This window comes from Corvus cornix, chromosome 5, assembly GCF_000738735.6.
Source record: "Corvus cornix cornix isolate S_Up_H32 chromosome 5, ASM73873v5, whole genome shotgun sequence".
NCBI lineage: Eukaryota > Metazoa > Chordata > Aves > Passeriformes > Corvidae > Corvus > Corvus cornix.
The window spans coordinates 48303897-48325527 of record NC_046335.1 but is presented as its reverse complement, the minus strand read 5'-3'; the positions used below and the strand labels follow the sequence as shown (position 1 = coordinate 48325527).

Below are 21631 nucleotides of genomic sequence, written 5' to 3'. Positions count from 1 at the left end.
TGTGGTTAGGGTCCTCTGCTTTCACACGCTAAGCAGGATTTATACATACAGGGACAAAAGGCCACAGCAGTTGTGATTCCACTCTCCTTGTAAAAGCTGGGAGCTTTTTTAAAACAGTAAAGCCAGAGTTGTTTTTAAAGTTAGGAAAAAAACAAAACCAAAACTAACTGCAAATGAGGAGCTTTGTTCAACAAGTTACTCAAGCAGAACATAAATCTGAAGCAATAGGACTTCCATCTGAAGTGGACAGTAATCATTTATACTTACACATGACATACTTAACTACCTTGATGAATTAAAGCCAAGTGTGCAACATTCAATTTGGGAATAGTCTCTTTCAAACAAAATGTTTTTAAATGAGCAAAAAACCTTGAAATGTACTACACCTTAAGCTAGCACTTCCAGAGAAAGCAACCTGCTGCAGTGAAGGCCAGTGGAGTTAGGTGGGTTAAAGCAGCATAAACAAACAGGTGTGTAACTGTTCACTTGTGCTTTGGCCCGACTTGTAAGCAAAAGCCAAGCAACTCTATTATCTTGATGTCCACTCTCTACCTTTGTTAAGTTTTGCCATTCACATGCATTTTATTTTTTTTCATGTTTCAGGAAGTATGTAAAGAAGAGCATCTTTCCATTAGATTAAGGGTTAAATACAGCTATTGCTGTCCAGTCCTTGGTGCTTTTCAGAGCCAGTTCCAGAAACTTACTGCCTTTTTCTTGAGCCTGCTTGTAATCATATTGAGATTAATGAGACTAACACATGAGAAGCTGGAGTGAAAACCATCCTGAAAACAGCTGACTGATTCTTAAGCACCAGTGCATTGCATCATCCTTAATTCCAGAGGGTTGGAATCAATGGCACAGGGTCTAGTTGGAGGCCTGTCACTAGTGGCGTCCTCCAAGGCTCAATACTGGTCCAGTCTTGTGTAACTTACTCATCAATGACCTGGATGAAGGGGCAGGTGACTGAGCACAGGACCAGGTTGCCCAGAGAGGTTGTGGAGTCTCCCTCACTGGAGATACTCAAGAACAGTCTGGATGCAATCCTGTTCAATGTGCTCTGGGATGGCCCTGCCTGAGCAGGGAGGTTGGGCCAGATGTCCCACTGTGGTCCCTTCCAAACTGACCCATTCTGGGATTCTGTGAATGCTGAGGAAAGGGCCTGGCAATTTTACTCAGCTGAATTGTTGTAAAAGTGCCCACAACAGTAGCTCACGGCAAGTTTGCCTTTATCTCTTTTATGTCCTGGCTTCCCTTTGCTTTTTAATTTGCACTGTAGCTCACCCTCCTCTGCAGAAGCTGTCTGGCTGATTACAAGCAGGCACAAGGACCCTGGCAGAGAGTTTGTTGTGCTTAGGACAGAGATGTGCTGTCTGAAACAGTCCAAGAGGGCCAGGACAGATTCAAGGGACTCACAGCTGCATTTATTTACTTTTTCCTACCCAAACCAAATTCACACTTAGATAGAATTGTATATGCACACACACACTCTTAGTAGAGAACTGTTTTTTCATCTCACTAAAACTTCCTGATTTTTGAGCTTTCCTGGAATTACACCCCTATTAACCCAGTGCAGCAAATTGCTTGTTCACTGATAAGTAATTTCACCTCACCAACAGTGCATTTATAGAAGAAGAAATTATTACAGGACTGAAAAGTCAGACCAGAAAACTCACTTTCTATGCTCATAAAATCAAGGCCTTAAGAGGGCATCACACTTCCTCATTCAGTTAGCATTTGACACGTGCTTAATTGTAAAAGGTTTTATAATCATCATCGAAATGTACATTTAAAAGTGCAGAATGGGTCAGATGTTCTCTCAGATAATAAGAAAAGTTGTAACAAATACATTAGGAGTTGTATAGTCTATCCCATGCTTCCTGTGAGATGATAACTCTTCAGTAGTTCTGCCAAAGTACAACCCTTGGGCCTGATTTCCTTAATGCTGAATATCAAAGCTTTTTTGAAACCTCAGACAAATTAATTGCCTTTTCTTAGAGCAATGTCAACAAAAAATGAATTTCCGTCCAAAAAAAAGGAAAAAAAGACTTTTTAGGAACAACTCTGGCCCTCCATCTTCTGAAGCAGAAAACTTAATTCTGGTAAGAGAAGATTTTGGACAAAGGATGTGATTTCTTGCTAATTATGTAAAATCCACATTATTACTGTTTGGAAAATGACAGATTTTACCTTCCCAATACAGAGATGCCAGCAGTGAATATCCCTTAGCAGTCATTTAGCCCACGCTCCCAAGCAGCAAAACCCCAGCACTTTCACTTTCTATGATATTCAGGCCTGGTAGGGGTGATGCTGAGATTGAGATCAACACAAATGAGTGCAGGAGTCTTTCCCAGCACTGCCAATTAATCCTGTCTTAGCCCAGATAACGCAGAAAAAAACCTCCCTTTCAAATGTAAACAAGAAAAAAAACAAGAGAAAAAAGACTGGAGTGGGAAGCACCTGGAAAGAAGTTACGGCTGAGGTGAGTTTGAGAACTGCAGGGAAGTGAGATAATAAACGTGAGTGAAGGCTGAAGAGAGTAAAGGAAATCAACTTATAGGCTTCAGAAAAAAAAGTCTGGGAAAAAATCATTGAAGACTATAGAGTAAAAGACAAGAAATCTGCAAATTATTTTACTTTTCAGATCCTGCTTTATCCACTGCCAAAACTGTAGATGCAATTTGAATTTTTGGTTTTTGTTTTCTCTACCCAGTTTAAGGACGTACACAGCCACATTAGCATCCAAATATATCAATTCTGCAAATGAGATAGTCCAGTTCTTAACCTTTATTGCAGAAATTTTCCTCATTCCCTCTAGCCCATGCAGTTTACATCTGCTCCTGTTGTATTCCAAGTGAGGTGCATCACAGATCTATGTAAGAATGTTACTGTATTCTCTTTACTGAAGTCTTTAAGTTGCATTTAATGCACTTTGTGACCAGGAATAATTCCACAGTATGAAAGAACTCAGTGTTTTTCCTAATGCTGCTGTGTCAAGCAAGCTATGCAAAATAAACCCTTATCCAAACAGAAAGGCAGAATTATAATCAGTCATGGTAATCAGCCAAGGACTTTCCTTATCCAACAAAAGAATTTTATTAGTCACTCATATCCTATAAGAATTTCTTTAGGAAAAACAGAGAACCCCAAATCTAGGCATGCCTAGATATTAACTGCAATAGTCTTTGCAAAATTAAAAAGGAAATGTTTCTTCAATGGGTGGTATTAAATTATTTCCTTGAAAAGTCTATTAAGATCCTGGACAACATCATAGTAGGAAGTGACATAACGGAAGAAAAGGTCCGGCCTGTGGTGCCTGCACATGATATGCTGTGGGACTTGTCCCCAAAGGAAGAATTTGGAGCTAAGCATGGGATAGCCTGGATGTAGCCTGGCTATTCCCACACATCTCTGTCAACAGCAGGAATGCCTCACCAGTACTTTCCACCCCCCTTGTGATCATGTGCATTTATCCCTCCTGTTGGGCATCATTTATCATTAACCTGGTGACTCTGCACCGACTGCCTACGAGATGCAATAAAATACCAATATGAAAATAAAGCAGCTGTTTATGTGCTTTGACTTCTTTTTATTTATGCATTCACAAACTAGAAGAAAAGATTGAGAGCCTGAACTGTGTGACTGTTCCTGATCTCAACTGGACCCAAGCATAATCCACAGGCTGCTTTCTAGGAACTGGTGTAATACAGTGTGTAGCTCAATATTGGCAGCATTTCATTATGTTACTGCCTCAGAACAGAAAAAAGGGTAGCTTGCTCTAGACAAATCAAAGACTGGGGGGGCCTACCAAAACTAGAAAAATAGAAAACCAACCTCAGAAACATTCAGATAAAGGTTGAAGATACAAATCTCATGAGTTCCACATTTGTGCAGTTTTTTTGAGGATTTTTGCCCAAGAAGAGAACAGCAATAAGAAACAGATGAAGGACAAATTATTTACAAGTCAAGGCATGGCAGAGCTTCTTTAATTCCTGGGGGACAGAGGAAAAAGTAGAAGGAGGGTATCAAGAATGATACAACAGGAAACCAACATTTTAATGCGAATTCTGCTATATGCAGATGAAAAGCCTTTTTTTCCTTCAGTTTGAAAAAGCCATGTCTTTCAAACATAGCAGAAACTCTTTTCTGACAACAAATAATTTTATTATAGTTATTGCATATGTGAATCCAGAGCTGCTTCTCTAATACTACTATATGTGCTTTATTGAGACAAGTTATATCATTGCAGAACCAGAATTACTTGCCTCTTTCCCTCCCAGGGAACTCCTCCTAGCAAGGCATTTGCAACACAGGATCAATATAATTAATTTCATTCATTTCCCAGGGCTGTTCTGACTAGAACAGTTTTGATATTCGTAGAGACACTAAATTTGCAACCAGAGATGTAGGTAGATACATTACTGCTGAATAAACATCACTCAAGTGCAAAGAAAAACAGGATGAATTCTAGAACTGGGCCAGAATTCCCTGCTATAAATACGTATATTAAGTGTGTGTATATCTAAGAAACTGCTGACACAGCACTGTGGAAAGCACTGCTAGAGGGCTTTCTGCTGCTGCCAACAATGTCATCATAAATCAGAAGGATTCTCAGGAGCAGCTCTGTGGTTAACCTACGTGAGGATACTGAACAACAGCCCATTGTTGCCAGAAAAAGACTATTTGACACCACTTGGCATCACCTCACACACTTAGTGAACCAGACTTTATACCTATTTCTTGCTTAGCTTAAGCAGAGAACAAATAAAAGTAATTAGTATTCCGTAAAAATCACAACAAAACAGGCACCAGTCAATATCAGGAAAACCCAGTGCTCTCTCCCTGATGTTGAGCACTTCTCCAGCCCATTTGTTTAAAGACAAATATTTGAACAGCTTTGTATCAGATGTACCTTTAGAAGACCAGAAACTGAGAGGGAAAAGAGCATGAGAAATGCTTACTTCTGGAAAAGTTTCATTGCAAGAACTACCATCTATGGAGGCCCCTGCAAAAAACCAGCTCACAATGGACCCACTTGTACTGTGAGCAAAAGCAGAAAACTGCCTCACAGAGTCTAAACCAGGCAGTTTTAAAGACCCCTCACAGAGACACCTGGCAATTGCTGCTCCCCACTACACAATGCAGCAGCCTTGGGTTCGCCCCACCTTCCCTGCAGAAGCTGCCTTGAGGACAGAGACTTCCTGAGCTGCCTGGAAAGGGATGGTAGTGCTGTGGTTCAGCGTGCCTAAGATGACATGAAATTAATTCAGGCCTCAGCCTCATGGTTTCACCAAAACCAAGGTCCCACAAATGCTCCAAAAATACTGGGGCCTTCATAATTTTTCTAAATGAACCATCATTGCTTTGGTGACGTTTTCTGAGAAATATGATGCTCGGGTACAGTTTTCTAATGTTTGCTTCATGTTTCTAAACATGAAGTTTTCTAATGTTTTAAAGCTACATACTGAAAGTGGCAAAGTTTAGACTACTGTGCTGGTGGAGTTAACTTGCTGATATTCAAGGATGGACTTATACACATCGAGACAATTTGCAAACTTCCCTAAACCATGTGGAAAGATGGTCAAAATCAGATTCCTAACATTTTCTTTTCTTTGTGATGGAATTTTTTCTGTGAATTACTGCAAAAGAAAAGAATCAGATAGCATGCCACTGGAAAGGCTACAGTGCACCAACAGATAAATGAGCAAACCAAACAAGAGATGCATTTCCTCACTAATTTGATGAAATCAGGAAAATGAGATTATAAAAACACAAAGCTTCACTGCTGCAGCTCTCATAATGCTGTCAAGTCTGTTGTTACTTGAACTCAGTATTTCTAAGAGCCTGTTTCTTGTCTTTCTGTCTTTTTTTTTCTGCCTGAGAACCCTGGAGTAATGTATGAATATGATTTACTAATTGTATAGGGCCACCTTCAGCATCAGGAAGAAGGGAGCAAGGTGAATCCTCTGTTTGCAGGAATGGCTATTTAAGATTCCTAATCCTCAAACTCAAAGTGTGTTGTGCATTTGCTCCCAGAACAACAGTGTACCAAGATATTTTGCATGAGATACCATTCTCCATGGGTATGCATGTGAAGAGCCAAAGCACACAGGACTCACTGGGAAGGAAATGAAGACATGAGTAGCTCTCACCTCCTCTGATTTCCCAAGAGCCAGAGAACTTCATAAGGATTATCAGATTTGTGGGAATTTTTTCGCTGTTTAGTATTTTCTGAAGTTTTGTTTTGTTTTCTCAAGGGTGGTTATTTTGGCCCTCTGAGGGTTTTATGAATTTTTCCTGCTCAACACTGTCTTGAGACAACTCACTGCTGGGATCTTAAAGACCCCAAACTGATTTCATTGTTGAAAGAGCCATTCACCCTGCAGCCTTCATGTACCTTGCCTGGTTACCTTCTGACCGAGTACAGATCTCTCTTTATACAGGAAACTTGAGACTCCATGGCCCTGTTCCAGGGGCTAAACAAAAAGAGGTTGTAAACTTTAACCAATCTGCCTCCCTACAACTAGCTACAGAGACTCATTTTCTGAAATCAAATCCTCTTGTCTGGACACAAAACACACTTTTGGAACAACTTTACGTCTAGTGACTACCCTGAACCAAACCCAAGCTATCCTCCTCTTCTTGCCTCTGGTAACCAAGGATAACTTCAGAAAGTCTTTGACAGAAGCAGTCAAACCTGAACACTCAGGGAAAGCATCAGCACCAGCAGTCACAGGAAATAGACAAATCTAAGGTAAAAAGGAAGAAGATAAAAAATGGGTGCAACATACCATGGTACCATTCCTATGGTAGGGAAAAGCCCTTTCCTCAGAGTTGAGAAAGAAGAAATCATTGAGAAAATAGGGAAACTTTTGATCACAGCCATTTTTCAATATTGTGTTTAAGACCTGTTGGTTATTGATGCATAGGAAATAGTTAGAGATGGCAAAAAAAATGCATGCACAAGAAGTTCTCATTTGTAATGGATCTCTAGCAAAAAAATGCCAGTAACAGCTCACTCACTCTCTTTTACTTCGTATTCAGAAGTTATTCTTCCTCAGCCTCATCCCTAATAGCACAGATAGGTAGCATTTACCAATTTCATACAATGAATAGGAAACAGGAACAGAAAGGTCCCTTTGCAGTTGAAGCTGGGTCTTCTGTTTGTACTTGAATGGAGCCCCATCCATGATTATCCATTTCATGCTATTATCATGAGGTTAATTACACCATTATCCTAAATTACAGATTGTTTGAGAACCTTGTTGAACTCTACTCTTCCTGTTTTCATAGAGATTAGCAAGGGTAGCTTTAGCTTTTCAGGTGCTCAACATCCTCACTGTGAAAAGCAGCTGCCTCTCCAACCCTGTATAGGCAACAAGGCATCACATTCCTTTCCAGAGCAGAGGTGGGGGTTGACTTTTCAGTGATGCTGAGCCCCCACAGTGTCTGCCAGCACCTCTGAAAACCAGGCTATTGGGACATGAAGTGGAGAGTAACAGAACTAGATCCTTCCTATCTTACTTTTACTTCCCTGAGCAGCACAAAAATTGGAAATCAACATGGAATAAATTGTGACCATTAGACAATTCTCTCAGACTAAGCATCAGAGCACATGCATGGCTTTTCGGGTGTTTCATGGAAGACCATCATTAATTTCTCACTGTCCTGAGTAACCCAGTCACTTAAGCATACTACCAGAGAACCAAAACCATGGTAGAAAAAAGTTGCTAATGAAACACCTGGACAATCTTGCCAGAAAAGCCTCAAAACATTCCCCACAATCACGAAGTTTCTTTTTGCTTTTTTTCTTTCCCCAGTAACCTTCTTTGTTCTTAAACATCTATAGCTGTTGGAAAGAATATTATCAATCTAAAAACAAAGAATGTGTTTGTTGTTGTGTTTTTCTTTAAAAAAAAAAAAAAAAGTCCTCTATATCCAGTGGAGCTTTTTGATTCTGTGCCCAGATACCGACATTACAAAACATTAGACAAAATTATAGGTACACAGCCTGCCAAGAAAATCAACTCAGCGTGGCTTGCCCAGGCTCTTTGAAAGAAGGCATGCACACTGTGTCACTATTATGATTTAAAATAGCTGGGCCTCCAGAGCCAGCGCACTACTGTAGCACAGCTCAAGGTGCCTGCAGATGCCTGTAGCAGCAAGCCAAGTGATTAGCTTCAGCACTGCCATGAAAGCACCACTTTGATTCCTGTTCAATGTGTATCTCGCAGCTTCATTTGAGTACAAAACAAACCTCTGAAGAAATGAAAGAAAGCTTGGGAGGGGGGAGGAAATAAACCGAGCCTTTTACACTAAACCTCATTATTATTTACTATGGAGTGCAAATTTCTTGGGTTCAATGGAGAGGGGGATTTTCTACAGCAAAGGAGAAGAAAATGGCATTTCTCATTGTAAAAGGACTTCTGCTTCTTTTGGGTATCAAATGGGTCACAAAAGCTTGCAATTGCCTGAGCTCAAGGTTTGCTAGAGGCAAACAAGAGTCTGTATGTACACGCACATGGATCACCCTGCCAGAGAGAGCCCTCTCAAATGCTTTCCATGTTACCTTCTCCCTTCTGCATCGCTGAGAATCGGGACAACGCCCAGGGAGGTTTTGGATGTGCTCTGACACTTCCCCAGACAAATTTTTTTGAAACTGGAAAGGATTTTTTTATTTGTTGGCATCAGTTGTTGGGTTTTTTTACAATGCCCTCCAGCTGCTCTGGGATCCAGGTTAGAATCAAGGTTCAAGCTGCTGCAAGTTCAGAGATGTCACAGGGTCCAATTCACGTGTTCACCAGCACAGCTGGGAGATGCACTCTGGGCCCAGCTCCCTCAGCCTCACGGGAGGCTGAAGGAGGGAAGATCCCCATTCCATAAGTTACTGCCTGATTATTGCCAGCTCAGCTCAGCTAATACAATTTCATCCTTAATTAAATCTCTAACTAAACCAGTCTCTGCCCTTACCTTCATACCACCATCAATTTGTACTAACTTTCTTAGATAATTTCAAAGAGGTATCTAGCTGTCCCTTAAACTAATGTGTACAATACTCTTCCAAGAGTTTCCTTAATGCTTTGCTAACTAAAATATTGGTTCTGTTCCTACACTTTTCCACCCATGTCCTAAAATGAAAGCACTTCTGAGTGTGACCAGTATGTACCTACTCTGCAGACATCCCTTAAGTTACTCAAAATACTCACTTTTATTGTGAATGAATAATAGACTTGTAAGAATTTTTTACCAGAAGGAATCTCAATTTAAAGTTTACCTGCCTGCCTTTTCCAAGGTTAGCAATAACTTCCTCCAGAAGAAACAGTGATCAAAACATCACACAAATTTTTTGATACAGTACTGTATATGTAGCAATTATGTTCTTCTGAACTTACATTTAACACAATTTACCTCTAGTAACTCATCACTACAATCATACTACAAAAACGAACGAATCCACATTTTTCTATGACAATTTCTGAAGTTCTTTACTGTTTTTTACAGTTCTCCTTGCTACCTACCTACTAGCAATTTATCTAGCATAGAAAATACCTGTTTCATTACTGCTGTATTTACATTGGTTTTATGTTTAAAAGCCTATGCATCTATAACACACACATCTTCTGCTCTAGAATACTGTTTAATTGTTTGTCATTGATAATATCCAAAATCCCAGCACTAATGAAAATCCCATCTACATGCATGAAAAGGCTGGAGTTCTGAGAGCTTTCAGCCTAGATAAGCATCCCAGGCTTTACTCAGGAGCTGGAGCTGAAATGTCTGAAGATGCCTTTTTAAGGTTACAATACAGGTCAAAGCTGAGAGGGAGATGCAGGGCAGCTGGAGAGAAAAATTAACTTGAATTATTATCAAGTGAGAGCTGGATTAATTCCATTACATTATGATGCTCCTGCACTGCAAAGAGGCCATAGATCCCAAAGACTTTAACTCTCTGAGTGCATCTCTGTGTCTCTGAAGACAGAACAATTAATCTTTTCTTAAGTTTTTCTGCTGCACTTATAAGGCTAACCCTCATTTGCTTCACAGCTATTGATCAGCACAAGCCTCTCTCAGGAAGGGTGCGTGGAGAGCAGAGATGGGGAACTTCACTGCATCAAAATTTAGGTCAGTTGTTTTTAGGATTTTGTTTCACAGTATAATTTACACTCCTCTAACATGTAGCTCTTTGAAAAATATAAGTGTAGCAGTCACTGATGTATCTAATGAATCTGCTTGTGTCCTAATTTAATTGTACCATCAGATATGCCATACAGAAATACTGATCTTCTACTGTGGCTTTCCTACTCTCATCTCACAGCCCTTCCAATGGCAGCGGAAAGAAAGGATGCCAACCCTGTAGCCATCAAAATAACTGAAGCACTGACCTTGGTCAGTAGCCATCTCAGGACTGAACAGGGACAAAAATTAGAGAAAAAAAAGGAAATTATTTATTTGGACTTGGACAAAAGAAAATGCATCAGTCTGGGCTCTCTTCATCTACCACAACTAATCATGACCAAAAAACCCCACTCCAAACCACGAACAAAAATAGTTCTCATTTTGTTTCAGGTCTGGTGTGATGTTCTTTAACTGTTTTTTTACTGAAACTACATAGCCAGCACACAGAAAACAAAATGAAGGTGACCTTGTTTGTAGGAATCACTGTCCTTTCCATTCTCAAGTGAAGCACCACTAACTGATAATCCTCCTCCTCCCCTTTCTCTCTGCAAAGGAAGTCACTTTCCACTGAATTCTTTTCTAGCTACCACGAGATCCATAAATTCCTCCGCACAGAGATTCAGAAGGCTGGGATTCAAAACCAGCTTTGTCAACTGCTATCTTAGAGCAGCTTTTGAATGACCCATCCATTGTGAGCATTGTGCCAAGCCAGCTACAGTCAAAAGTGTGCTGCAAAGGCAGCTGGCCCAATGCTGCCCATGCTAAATCCAGAAACAGCTGGATGTTTGCAGAGCATCATGCCCACACCAATAAACCATCCACACGTGGATGCAGTGCCACCCAAATGCTGCTAGATGGATCCCTAGGCCCCAGGCCAATGTGCCTGCAGGGCGTTGTGCTGTACAGAAGAGTATGAACTCTGGGCTGTAGCAGAAACCACAGCTCTTTTGCATCAGTGAAAAGGCACTGCGTTCCTCCCCACTCACTTCTGATACCAAAATTCTCCTGAGAGATTATGGTGAAATCTCTGTGGGACTGGCTGGTTGACCTCAAAGCTTGGCAAAAATTCCCTTCTGTAATGTGGAGCAAACACAGAGGCAGAGGATCTGTGATTGTGGATCAGCCAGTCTCTTTTTGAGAAGAAGCAAAACTTCCCTTGCCCATTTCCTTTCTAAGGTGCTCTGCTGTAAAACTCCTCTGGTTGAAGCTCTCTAGAAGCTTGGGACAGAAGCAGAATAAAGGCTTTCTTCAGTACCCTGACAACCCCAGCATGCAATCACTGACACTCATGGCACAACTGGAAAGTTTCCAGACAACTTCAGCTATGATGAAGCAAGGACCCCATCTCCATTCAAGTTAACATTTTGAATATATTTTACTCTTGGGGTTTTTGTTTTGACTGCCTCATTTGGCAGGATTATCCTACATGATAGTCAAGCCAAGTCAGATGTCTCTGTTGCCAGCATTAACTAGAGTGGCACAACTGATGCTCACACATCCCTCTACCCTGGGACGGATAAGCTATGACAACCAGAGACAAAGAACTGTCTGAAGAATCTGCCCAAAGTGCAAGTGAACAGGAGGAAAATCATACACAAGTGGTGGCCGCACCATGAAATGATAAAGCAGAAAAAGGACAGCCGAGGCAGGGCAAAGAGCCAAAGCACACTGGGATTGGCAGACATGTACAAACACAGACAGAGATGTAGATGTAGCTCCTATTGTCAACATATATTTTTATAGGCATAATTTTAGAATACTTAACAAGGCCATACACATTTTCAGTTTGGAAACACAATCTATTTGTTCACTCTTTTTCTATGGCCGGACAAAGGGCAGTATTTATTAGGTGAAGTGTCTGACAAAGCCTTTAGTGCTGTTAATCACACCAGCTTCCTTGATATATTAAGGCTATTAAGACTTAACTAGATAAAGATGCACATGTTACTAAGTGAATCACCTTCTATCTGTCTAATGGAAACCAAGTGTTGATTTAAGTGGAGTCATCTGTTTAAAAAGGAGAGAGAAAGAAATTGAAATAAACCCAAGATTAACAGATGTCACAGAAGGGTCAACGACGAGCAATGTTGGATCCAAGACTTTTAAAATAGAAACTTACATGAATATTTGAACTCACTTGAATATTTCTCTCTGCTTGACTGTGAAAATACAGCATTTAATATAATTTGTTTATCTTTCAAAATTACATGCATAATTATCTATATGTATGACAGTTTCTGTGTCATGTAAGCAAGTTTAGTCCTCTCCTAGGTTCCCGGGCTACAAAATGATGTTAGTAGATTAATTTCTAGATGATTTAAAATGCACTGTCTAAAATAGACCCAGTACATTTATATTGGCTGGGTTGGTGTGGTTTATGTGTTTATATATGCTGTTCTCAAGTACTGGATGGTTTTAGTATTAATGGGCTATGATTATGTTGAACCCTGCACTGGCCAATATAACTATTCAGAACTAGAGGGGCGTTTAAACACAACAACAAAAAGGAATGCTGATTTGTGGTTAAGTCCCAGACATGGCTTAAGTTGAATTCCTGGCTGTGCCACAGATGCCACTGTGATACCTCAGGCAAGTCACTTCCTGCACGTTAGCTGTAAAAGCTAAACCTTCCCTTCTCTAAGCTAAAGCTAAGTTCCCTTCTCTATTTTGCGTGGTTAACCTGTCAGAGCAGGAGCTTTCATGCCATGACGGAAATAACAAAGCTGCTACAGAGGTGCATCCAAAGGGAAGCAGCCAATCAGACTGTTACACCCATGGCATACAAGGTCAATCACACTGTGCCAGGTGGGGCTGCTGAATGGAGCCACCAAGTGGAGCATCACTTAGTTTGGGACAGAAAGAGAGCCTGTGACATGGATTCACAGCCCTATGCTAACTGCTGAAACAGTGGGATACTTTGAAAACATGTAAGATGATGTTGTAATCATATTTGCTCTAGATTTTTATAGATTTCTTTTTTCTCATGCAGATCTTAACTTTCTTGTTGAAAGGTGAATTGTAGTTTTGGGACAACCCCAGTGGATAGGACACAAGAACAGAGAAGGATCTGAGAAAACTGTATTTGCCATTTTGGTTTCCTGAGCCCTAGGAGTGGTAGGTATATTTTGAACCATGTGTTCATATTCTACTTTCATTGACTGCCTGTTTTCCTTCTTATCTTCCCTCTGACTCCCATAGCTCTAAGTAGGAGTCAGAGAGCAAAGACTTCTTCTCCTATTTCTCTTTCTGGTCCAGTTTTGGTGTGCAATTTTTAGCTGAGGGTGGGGAGGGGTGGGGGGGAACAGGAGGACCAGATAAGGTATCAGAAGGTATGGACATTGTGTAAGAAAGGGAGTATACCTCCCTTTACTCTTCCAAGAGCTGAATAGATTCCAACTCTGAAAAGACTGCAGCCTGAATAGAGTCCTTTCAGCTCCATCCACTTCTCCTCCCTAATACTCAACTGCAAATGAAAATAAAGTATTTTAATTCCAGCGAGATCACTCTAAAAACAGACCTTTGACAAGGAAAAATTTCAACTTTGTTGCATCTAATTTCAGTAAAGGTTCATCCCAGTGTATCAAACCCAAAACTTGCCATTTATGTTGGGCTGTTTTTTGGTTGCTCATCTGCAACACCACCCACCCACCCCCAGAAAAAAAAAAAAAAAAAAGGCAGAGATTATCTTATGGTCATTTCTTTTCCTTTAACCTATAAGAAAGACAAATAAAAGTTGTCTGTGCAGCATGCTGTGCACACGTGTTGTTCACTTAAATCCCTTTTCTCTGATTCACTCTACAGGGCATTTAGTCCATACAACTGTTCCACATTCTCCCTCAGCATATGCACCATGCATCTCCATTCCACATCAAATGTAAACAGTCTCTGCACAAGAATGATGGAGGCTAAGTTTCAAATCTTGCTTGGGTTTATCTCTGAATGCCAGACAAAACAGGCTTTATGTGGTTTGATAAAAGATCGAGTCATCCCCATTTGCAGATCTTACATCCACTTGCATACCTACTCAAATATAAACACCGCCAGCAGATCCCCAAACCAGCAACTAATCTGAAGATTGTTTAAAAGATTGTTAACTGGTAAGGCATTATTTAATTCCTCCAATCCCCCCCACTCCCCAATTTCCTAGATTTTATAGGATATATTGCATGTTAGCTGAAAGTCCTCTGGGATTTCTGCTCTTAATAAGCAAGCAGACATCTGTGTGGATCATAAGCACACACCCACTGCCAGTGTTTTTATATATATGTATACATATATATATATATATATGTAACACTTTGAATTGTAGATAGAGATATATATATATGTGTATATATATGTAACACTTTGAATTTGTAAAGGTTTACACTCTGCCCTCAGCATTATGATTCCCAACTGCTGTCTGCATCCACAAGCACTAGAAATTTGCAGTAAAATCTATCACAACTCACTTAAACAGGAATTCTTCTCTTCAGGAGCATTTTTTTTGCCTTTTTACTTTTCATAAAATCTGTAGAGGAGTATCACAGACGACTCATGCAAATGAGTCACCAGAGCTTAATTAGTCATTGCTTTTGAGTACTAGCGTAGCCACTGTATGCTAGCGTGAACTACCCTCAGCCAGTCTTCTTGAGAATAAAGATCATATTTTGTATCACTTCATTTTTCAGTGCTGAAGAAGTGTACACTCTCATTTCCTGTAAATAAGCCAATGAGCTGCAGTATTCTCACTATCTGTGGATTTATGTTCAATACTAGCTTTTTTTTTTTTTTTGATGTAATCCCATTTACTCTGATCCAAGAGCTGACACTTCAGAAACAGACCACAAAACACCACAAGTGCTTGTAACACTGCTCTGTAGGCCAGGCAACTATACCTAAGCTACTGTACCTAGGAACTCTCCTACAGGTTATAGATAGCACTTAACATAGTATATATTAAACCATTTCAAAATTTATGCAAAAATTGGTTGGCAGCAATAGGATCTAATGATATTCAAACAGATAAAATTAGTGCTAACAAATGGATGCAGGTGAAGGCCACTCCAAAGACCTTGCAGTCCTCAAGGTATGACTCTGCCAACACTCCCATGGAGGTTCTCTAGACAGGCACAGGGGGCTGCTTACATGGCCTTTGTAAACAGATCAGATCCAAGGCACGGCACAGCAGTGTTCCATGAGGCTGTGTGGGTAACCAAATTCAATAGCAAGCAGATGTGTATAAAGCCTAGCATAAAATAGGTATATTAAACAAGACCTAAGTTTCTCTGCCCCAGTTACCTTGCTTCTAGTGCAAGGCTTGTAGCAGAGTCTCAAGAAAAAAGTGTAAGAAAGTACATATGCATAAAATCATGGTTTTCCTTTTTTTTTTTTTTTACCAACTCATCGCTGACTACTGTTTAAAGTACTTGCTAAACTGGAGTTTACATACAGACATCCTGTTTAATAACCCTCTAGTGAGCCTTTCTCCATGGCTTCGCCTAATCTCTCTCTCAGTTTGTTTCTAGTCTAGCTACTGAAGCTTCTGGCAGCAGTGAATCCAACAAGTAATTATTTTTTGTTTTCATTTTTCACTCTGTATGCCTGATAATTTTATTTTGCTGTAGCTGGCAAGATGGGAAGTATAGGATACTGGACACAGAAATCTGTCATTTTTTATTGTTTACCTACTGAAATATTATCAGATTGGTGAGAGAGAAGCTATTAAAACTGTAAGGCTGCCTAACGACCCAGATTGTTGAAGGATGTGCTTAGTTGTAGTCCAATTTACAGAAAATGGGCATCCTCCATCACAAAGTTCAGCACGGAAATTGCTTCCGTATGCTTGTACTTCGGCATCTGGAAAAAGACTAAGGATTAAATTAATAGGCATACTTAATCTTCCATATGCCTCAATATTCCTCCACATCCCCCAGGTTATTACTTCTGCATTACTGCAAGAACTACATACAAGATGAGTAACTGCTTGGTGGTGTTTGTTATGATTTTTATTGATTTCACATATCTTTTAAAATTTCCAGCCAAACCCACAGCTTTTACACAGAACCCACAGTTCTGTTTCTCAGTATTGGGAAGGCAAATCCTCACAGACCTACTGCAGAAGCTGCCAGTATTCAACACCTGAAATGCCTAATGCATGTTCAGCCTGCAAAGTGCTGAATATTTTCATGCCAGACACTTTCTAAAGCCATCTCTCCAAGTGATGGTTTCAACCCTGCTTTCCAGCACTGGCCAGACTGTGGGGTTCTTTTTCAGTCTTTTACCATCAATATCTATTTAAATAAATTCAATTAATCAATTTATATCCAATTAAAAATAAAGCTGAAATGTGCAACAAGGGCATCATCAGTCAAGGGCTTTTCTGAAGTTTTCACTAATTGCTCTGCTACCCTAGGAAGCACAGTAACTGTTCCCAGGCTACAGAATGACACTAAAAACAGAAGAAAAATCCGCCAAGGTTTGATCCTGTGTTAGATAATGCAGTTGTTTCACATGAAACTGGAAAACTGGCCACACATGAAGAATTATTTTTGGTGAACAAGCTGTCAACATGAAACTGGTATTTTTGAACTTGGGAAGATGTAGATGAGATAACACTTTTCTAAGTAAAAGGTTAAACTATCGAATGTGTGCTGGTAGGATTGTAAATATGGAGCATCAAAGAATGAGACAGAAATAGGTACAGATCTATATTTTCATTTATGACAGAAATGCTATCATAAAAGTAACATATCCATGGTGCTGAGCAAGAGTATGTCACAACAACCAAAAGAAGTAGTCCTCTCAAAGGCACACAACTTTAATAAATCTTAATACTTCCGCCTATCACAATAAGGGAAAGCTAAAATGTTAGCTTCTCAGGTCAAAGGAACGACCTGCCACCTTCAACGGTCTCTGCAGCATGTCCTAAACTTTTCTGCATTGGATGGGCTGGGAGTTCATTATTAGAAATGGCATGATTACAATTTGCCTTATGATACAATAAAATAGCAGATTTATTCACATTACAGTGAGATTCCTCTGCAATGTATAGCTCAAGTTCATATATTTTTAAGGAAATCAGTAAGATAAATGAATCAGATATGAAACCTTTTGCAATAGGGAACTGTTAGTTGACTAGAAAGCAAGAGTGGAAAAGAGCAAGAATCAAGTCAGAAACTGGACCTAGACTTATCAATGGTCATTCTGTTCATTGGAACTGTTTTCAACATGGTTCCAGTCAAACTGCTTTCTAAGACATGTGTGGGCAACATAAATGCTCTGGTGAAACAATTACAGAAAATTATTTAGCTAGAAGAAAATGTCATACCATATATATAAATGTTGTAAGATACAGTCTTTATCATTTTTGAAAGCCAACTCAAAGAAGCCTTTGCATTTATTTCTCTTTAAAAGTTACATAGTTGGCACTCACTGCAAAAAATACATCCTATATTTATCATATCCTTACAATTTAACTGACCTCTATATGTTTAGCATTCACAGACATGGTAGATGGAAGACAGAAAACCAAATCAGCATAACCAGAACTGAAAAGGCCTGTGAGAAGTACACTGCCTTCGAGCTTTGGTTTCCAAGATCAGTTCATATTTCCACTAGTCAACTCAACAAGCACAGCAGCACCTATTTTAGGTTAGGCGTTTTCATGTAAAAGATCTGTTTTTAATTGATTTTAAAAGTGGTGCTATCTGCTTTCCAAGTAAATCTGAAAAAATTCAATGATCTCTATGTTGCTCTCTGGGTTAGTACTGGTTAGAAAATAAGGGTTCACCTTCTCAGCTGTAAGTCCTAATTTTAAAATAACAGAAAGAGAGCATAATGTCTACTGCTCAGAATGGTTTTTAACATTTTTTTGTAAATCTGGGTTGTGCTATTCTGCTCTGGGAGGTCCACAGGCAGGACCTACAGACATCTGGGGCAGTCTGGTTTGTAGGGACAACAGGAAGAGTCCAGGGACTGGCCACTTTTAGGCTTCACTGCGTAGTCTAGATGGTTTTGTGCAGTGCCCATATTTAAGTCTGAATTTCCTTAGCGCAGCCAAGCAGAAAGCCTGGTTGATTACTTGAGAAGTGCAAACTGCGCCTGTTATAGCTAAATTAATGGTTGGCAAAAAGCTGAAAAAGAACAGATTAATGTGAAAATTAAAAAGCTAGCACTGCAGTCATTTATAGCCAAGCTGAAGTTAGTGCAGCGAAAAGAAAATAGGAGGGCAGGACACAGAATTTCCCAAGTGCACTGTGGGCTTGCTCCTGGCTGGAGCTGCTGGGCACACCCAGCATTAAGCCCCTGGCAGGCAGCACTTGCGGTGTGAGGATGAGGAGTGCCGTGTGAGGAGGAAGGGCACTGTGCACACACAGCTGGGCCCATCTGGAAAAACTGTTTTTGATTTTGAGCTTGGTAGCAAGCCAGCTGTGGCCAGGTTCCTTGAGGGGAGGCTGAATAGTCACTCACAGATGTTTCAAGGATAAAAAGAGAAGGCTAGTCACCGCAAATAAATTGATTTGCTGCTGTAATCCTGCTCAACAACATTCCCTGAGGTATCTACATGCACACTCTGGGACCATTGGCACTTGGCAGGGTGTGTGAGCCCCGCCTGGGTGCTGCACTCCTGCTGTTACATTCCCGCTGGACCACAGCTGGCTGAGTGGGCTGTGGGCAGCCCCCTGCACCCAGCATGGCAAGACACCTTTAGGAGAGCACAGCATTTGTCACCCTCAGCTTGGTAAGCAACAGAGAACAATGCAAAGTCAAAATACGCTGTGATTACATGTTGGATCGTGGTTTCTTTTCACGAAGGCCTCTCAGGCTGTGCAGTTTCTAGTTACATTCACAAAACCACCTTTTCAGTGTCTTGCCAAAATTACAACATTCAGCAGGAAGGAATCTGCAGGAAGGTTCTTGCAAGTGTGATTCATCCCTTTGGCTTCTGCATGTTAGGAAACAACCTTTAGGTTCAGGATCACAAACTGCGTAAATCACAAGGTCAAAGTTTCTCTCAGTGCACAAGATGAACAGACTACAGGACTCTCCCTTAAATGAGCATGTTCCTAAGTTTACAGAAGGAAACACAACATTTTGCTGATGTCAATACTTGAAAATTCAGGCTTTTGCCATGAAGAACCATAATTCCTCCTCTGACTTACAGGAGATTTTTCAATTGCACAAGAGGTGTTTAGATGCTGACACTAGCCTGCAGCACTGAAAATCTCTCCTCCTGAAGTCTAAGACTGAAAACTAATTCACAAACCAAATGAGATTAAACTGTTTAAAATATTTTGTCACCTTAAAAACCATCTAATATCCTTAATACAGTGCTTTGCTCAGGAAGGATTTAACTGTACGTTGAAAGCATACCAAGCAACATGTACTTTATGGGAAAGAGAGGGCCAATCTCTGAGAGTAAAAACACCAAAAAATTAGCTTTGGCCACCATCTACAGCTGCAGCAAAAATGTGATTCTAGTGTTGCCAGTGTGTTTTTATGTTAACCACTGTTTGCTGAGTCCAACTGAAATCCTCTATTTTTAGCCTTTCAGCTACTTTCAGATAAAATTCCTGCAGATAGGACTAGCTGTATAGGGCAGATAACATACAGCTCTGAAACCACAGATGACCTCATGCAACTGCAAAGAAAGAAGGGTCTGTTACTTAAAACAAGGCTAAAATTTAACCCAGCTATACTAAAATTATACAGGGAGTGTTTTACAGTCCCATTACAAGACATAAAAACCCAGTCACTATAAATTCACGGTGTACTTATTTGTAAGGATGTAAAAAAGAGTAATTAATAACCCCCAAACAGCTTATCTCTGAGCCTGTACAACACCAAGGCTTTCCCAGGCTCGCTGGAGATTTTACAAATAGCACTGAGAAGCTGCTTTAGCTGCCATTTGAGAATTATTTGTCCACACTGAAAAGTCATTGCTCTTTGTCACAAGTCACAAGACATTTTCTAGTGTTCCACACTTTTAGTTGACGTTATGGAGAGAAAATAAATAAACGTAATCCAAACTTTCTGGAAAGGGCTTCCATGTGTAAGAACACATATTAACCACAGATGTGAGGGAGCACTGCACAGTGATTCTTTTTTGTGCTAAATGCACTCTACCTTCCTCTCTTCTACTTCACTCTCCCTGTGTGTCCCCCCATATACCAAAAGAAACCTGTTTCCCTTAAAACACAGTTATTTCCAGGAGACTGCAGTCCTGAGTACTATCATTCAAGTTTATGGAAGTATTTAAGGAGGAATATGTAAGAAACGGGCATATCAATACAGATCAGGGTGCTAGTTTGTAACCCTTGGGATGTATTGATCACACCTCTTTTAGTTTGCAAAGTATTTGCTGGATGTTTCTTCAGAACAAAACCTTCATAAGGTTACCACATTTTCCAGCAGTGGAAGAAACACTCTGAAAGCTCTTTTCCTCAGGAAAAAGCTTCAATCCTTAATAACGAAAGAACAGGTCAGATATATGATTGAAATAATCTTCAAGAAAAGAAATGCTTTCACTCCCTCACCAAATCACCCTAAGAGATCAGTAAAAGATTCAAACTGTTCTTCTTAACTCCTCCTTTCTTTCTTAAATATCAGCATAGGCAAACCTGTATTTTTTAACAATGACCTCTACCTGTCATCTATTTTTTCAAGCATAGCTAGCATTGAAATAAAGGGTTACAAAGCACTTAACTGTTAATTTGGGATTATAGAACAAGTCTGATTTTTTTGGATTCACATCACTTGGAAGGAGAAACTCCATTTATCATAAGGAATGAAAACCAGGATGGAACAAGGTTTGCTATTTCCCTCTCTGAGGAATTGTAGGTGGACTTATGTAAACAACAGAGCAACGATCAAAGGCAAATCTTAGGCACCATAATATGCTGAGGTATTAAAGGAACAGAGCCTTTTATCTGTTGGGGAGGAAGGAAGTAAAGCATTGAGATATATGTAATATATACAATTAAAAATAAAAAACCCCAAGCAAGTCTCAAAAGAGACTGAAATCAATTAAATTCCGGTTCTTTTCTTATTCTGTTAAAATGATGAGAACCAAAAACGCAATCTGCGACAAAACTTACGCTCCATCACCTGGAAAAGCCAGGCATTCAACTCTCTTTTAAGTTGAATTTTCCTTCACATCCTATGAAACAAGCACTGCTTGGTCACAAACCATGTCCTCATTCACTGCCTGTTCAACTGAGGCTTACCTTGTCCTCCACTCTGTTCAGCCTGGCACCAATCGTGTTATTTCCTCGATCTTTGCTTTTCTCTGTGGAACAAGAAACATTTTCAAATTAATATATGGTGGTATAACAAAATAGCAGCAAACCACAACAGGGTGTGTTTAACTAGCCCACCAACACCATGTAACTGAACACCCTTACCAGGCTGATAGATCCATTCCTTAAAAGTAGTTTTTTGTTTCTTTTAATAGTACTGGCCCACACCAGGGCTTTTA

General features: G+C 40.0%; 1 protein-coding gene across 1 annotated transcript in view; it reads right to left on the bottom strand.

The window, feature by feature from the left end:
• Positions 1–21631, bottom strand: part of KCNQ1 (potassium voltage-gated channel subfamily Q member 1) — a 336181-nt gene that overhangs the window by 80791 nt on the left and 233759 nt on the right. Inside the window, 1 exon segment of the mRNA XM_039553144.1 lies at positions 21381–21442. Coding sequence (XP_039409078.1) covers positions 21381–21442 — 62 coding nt within the window.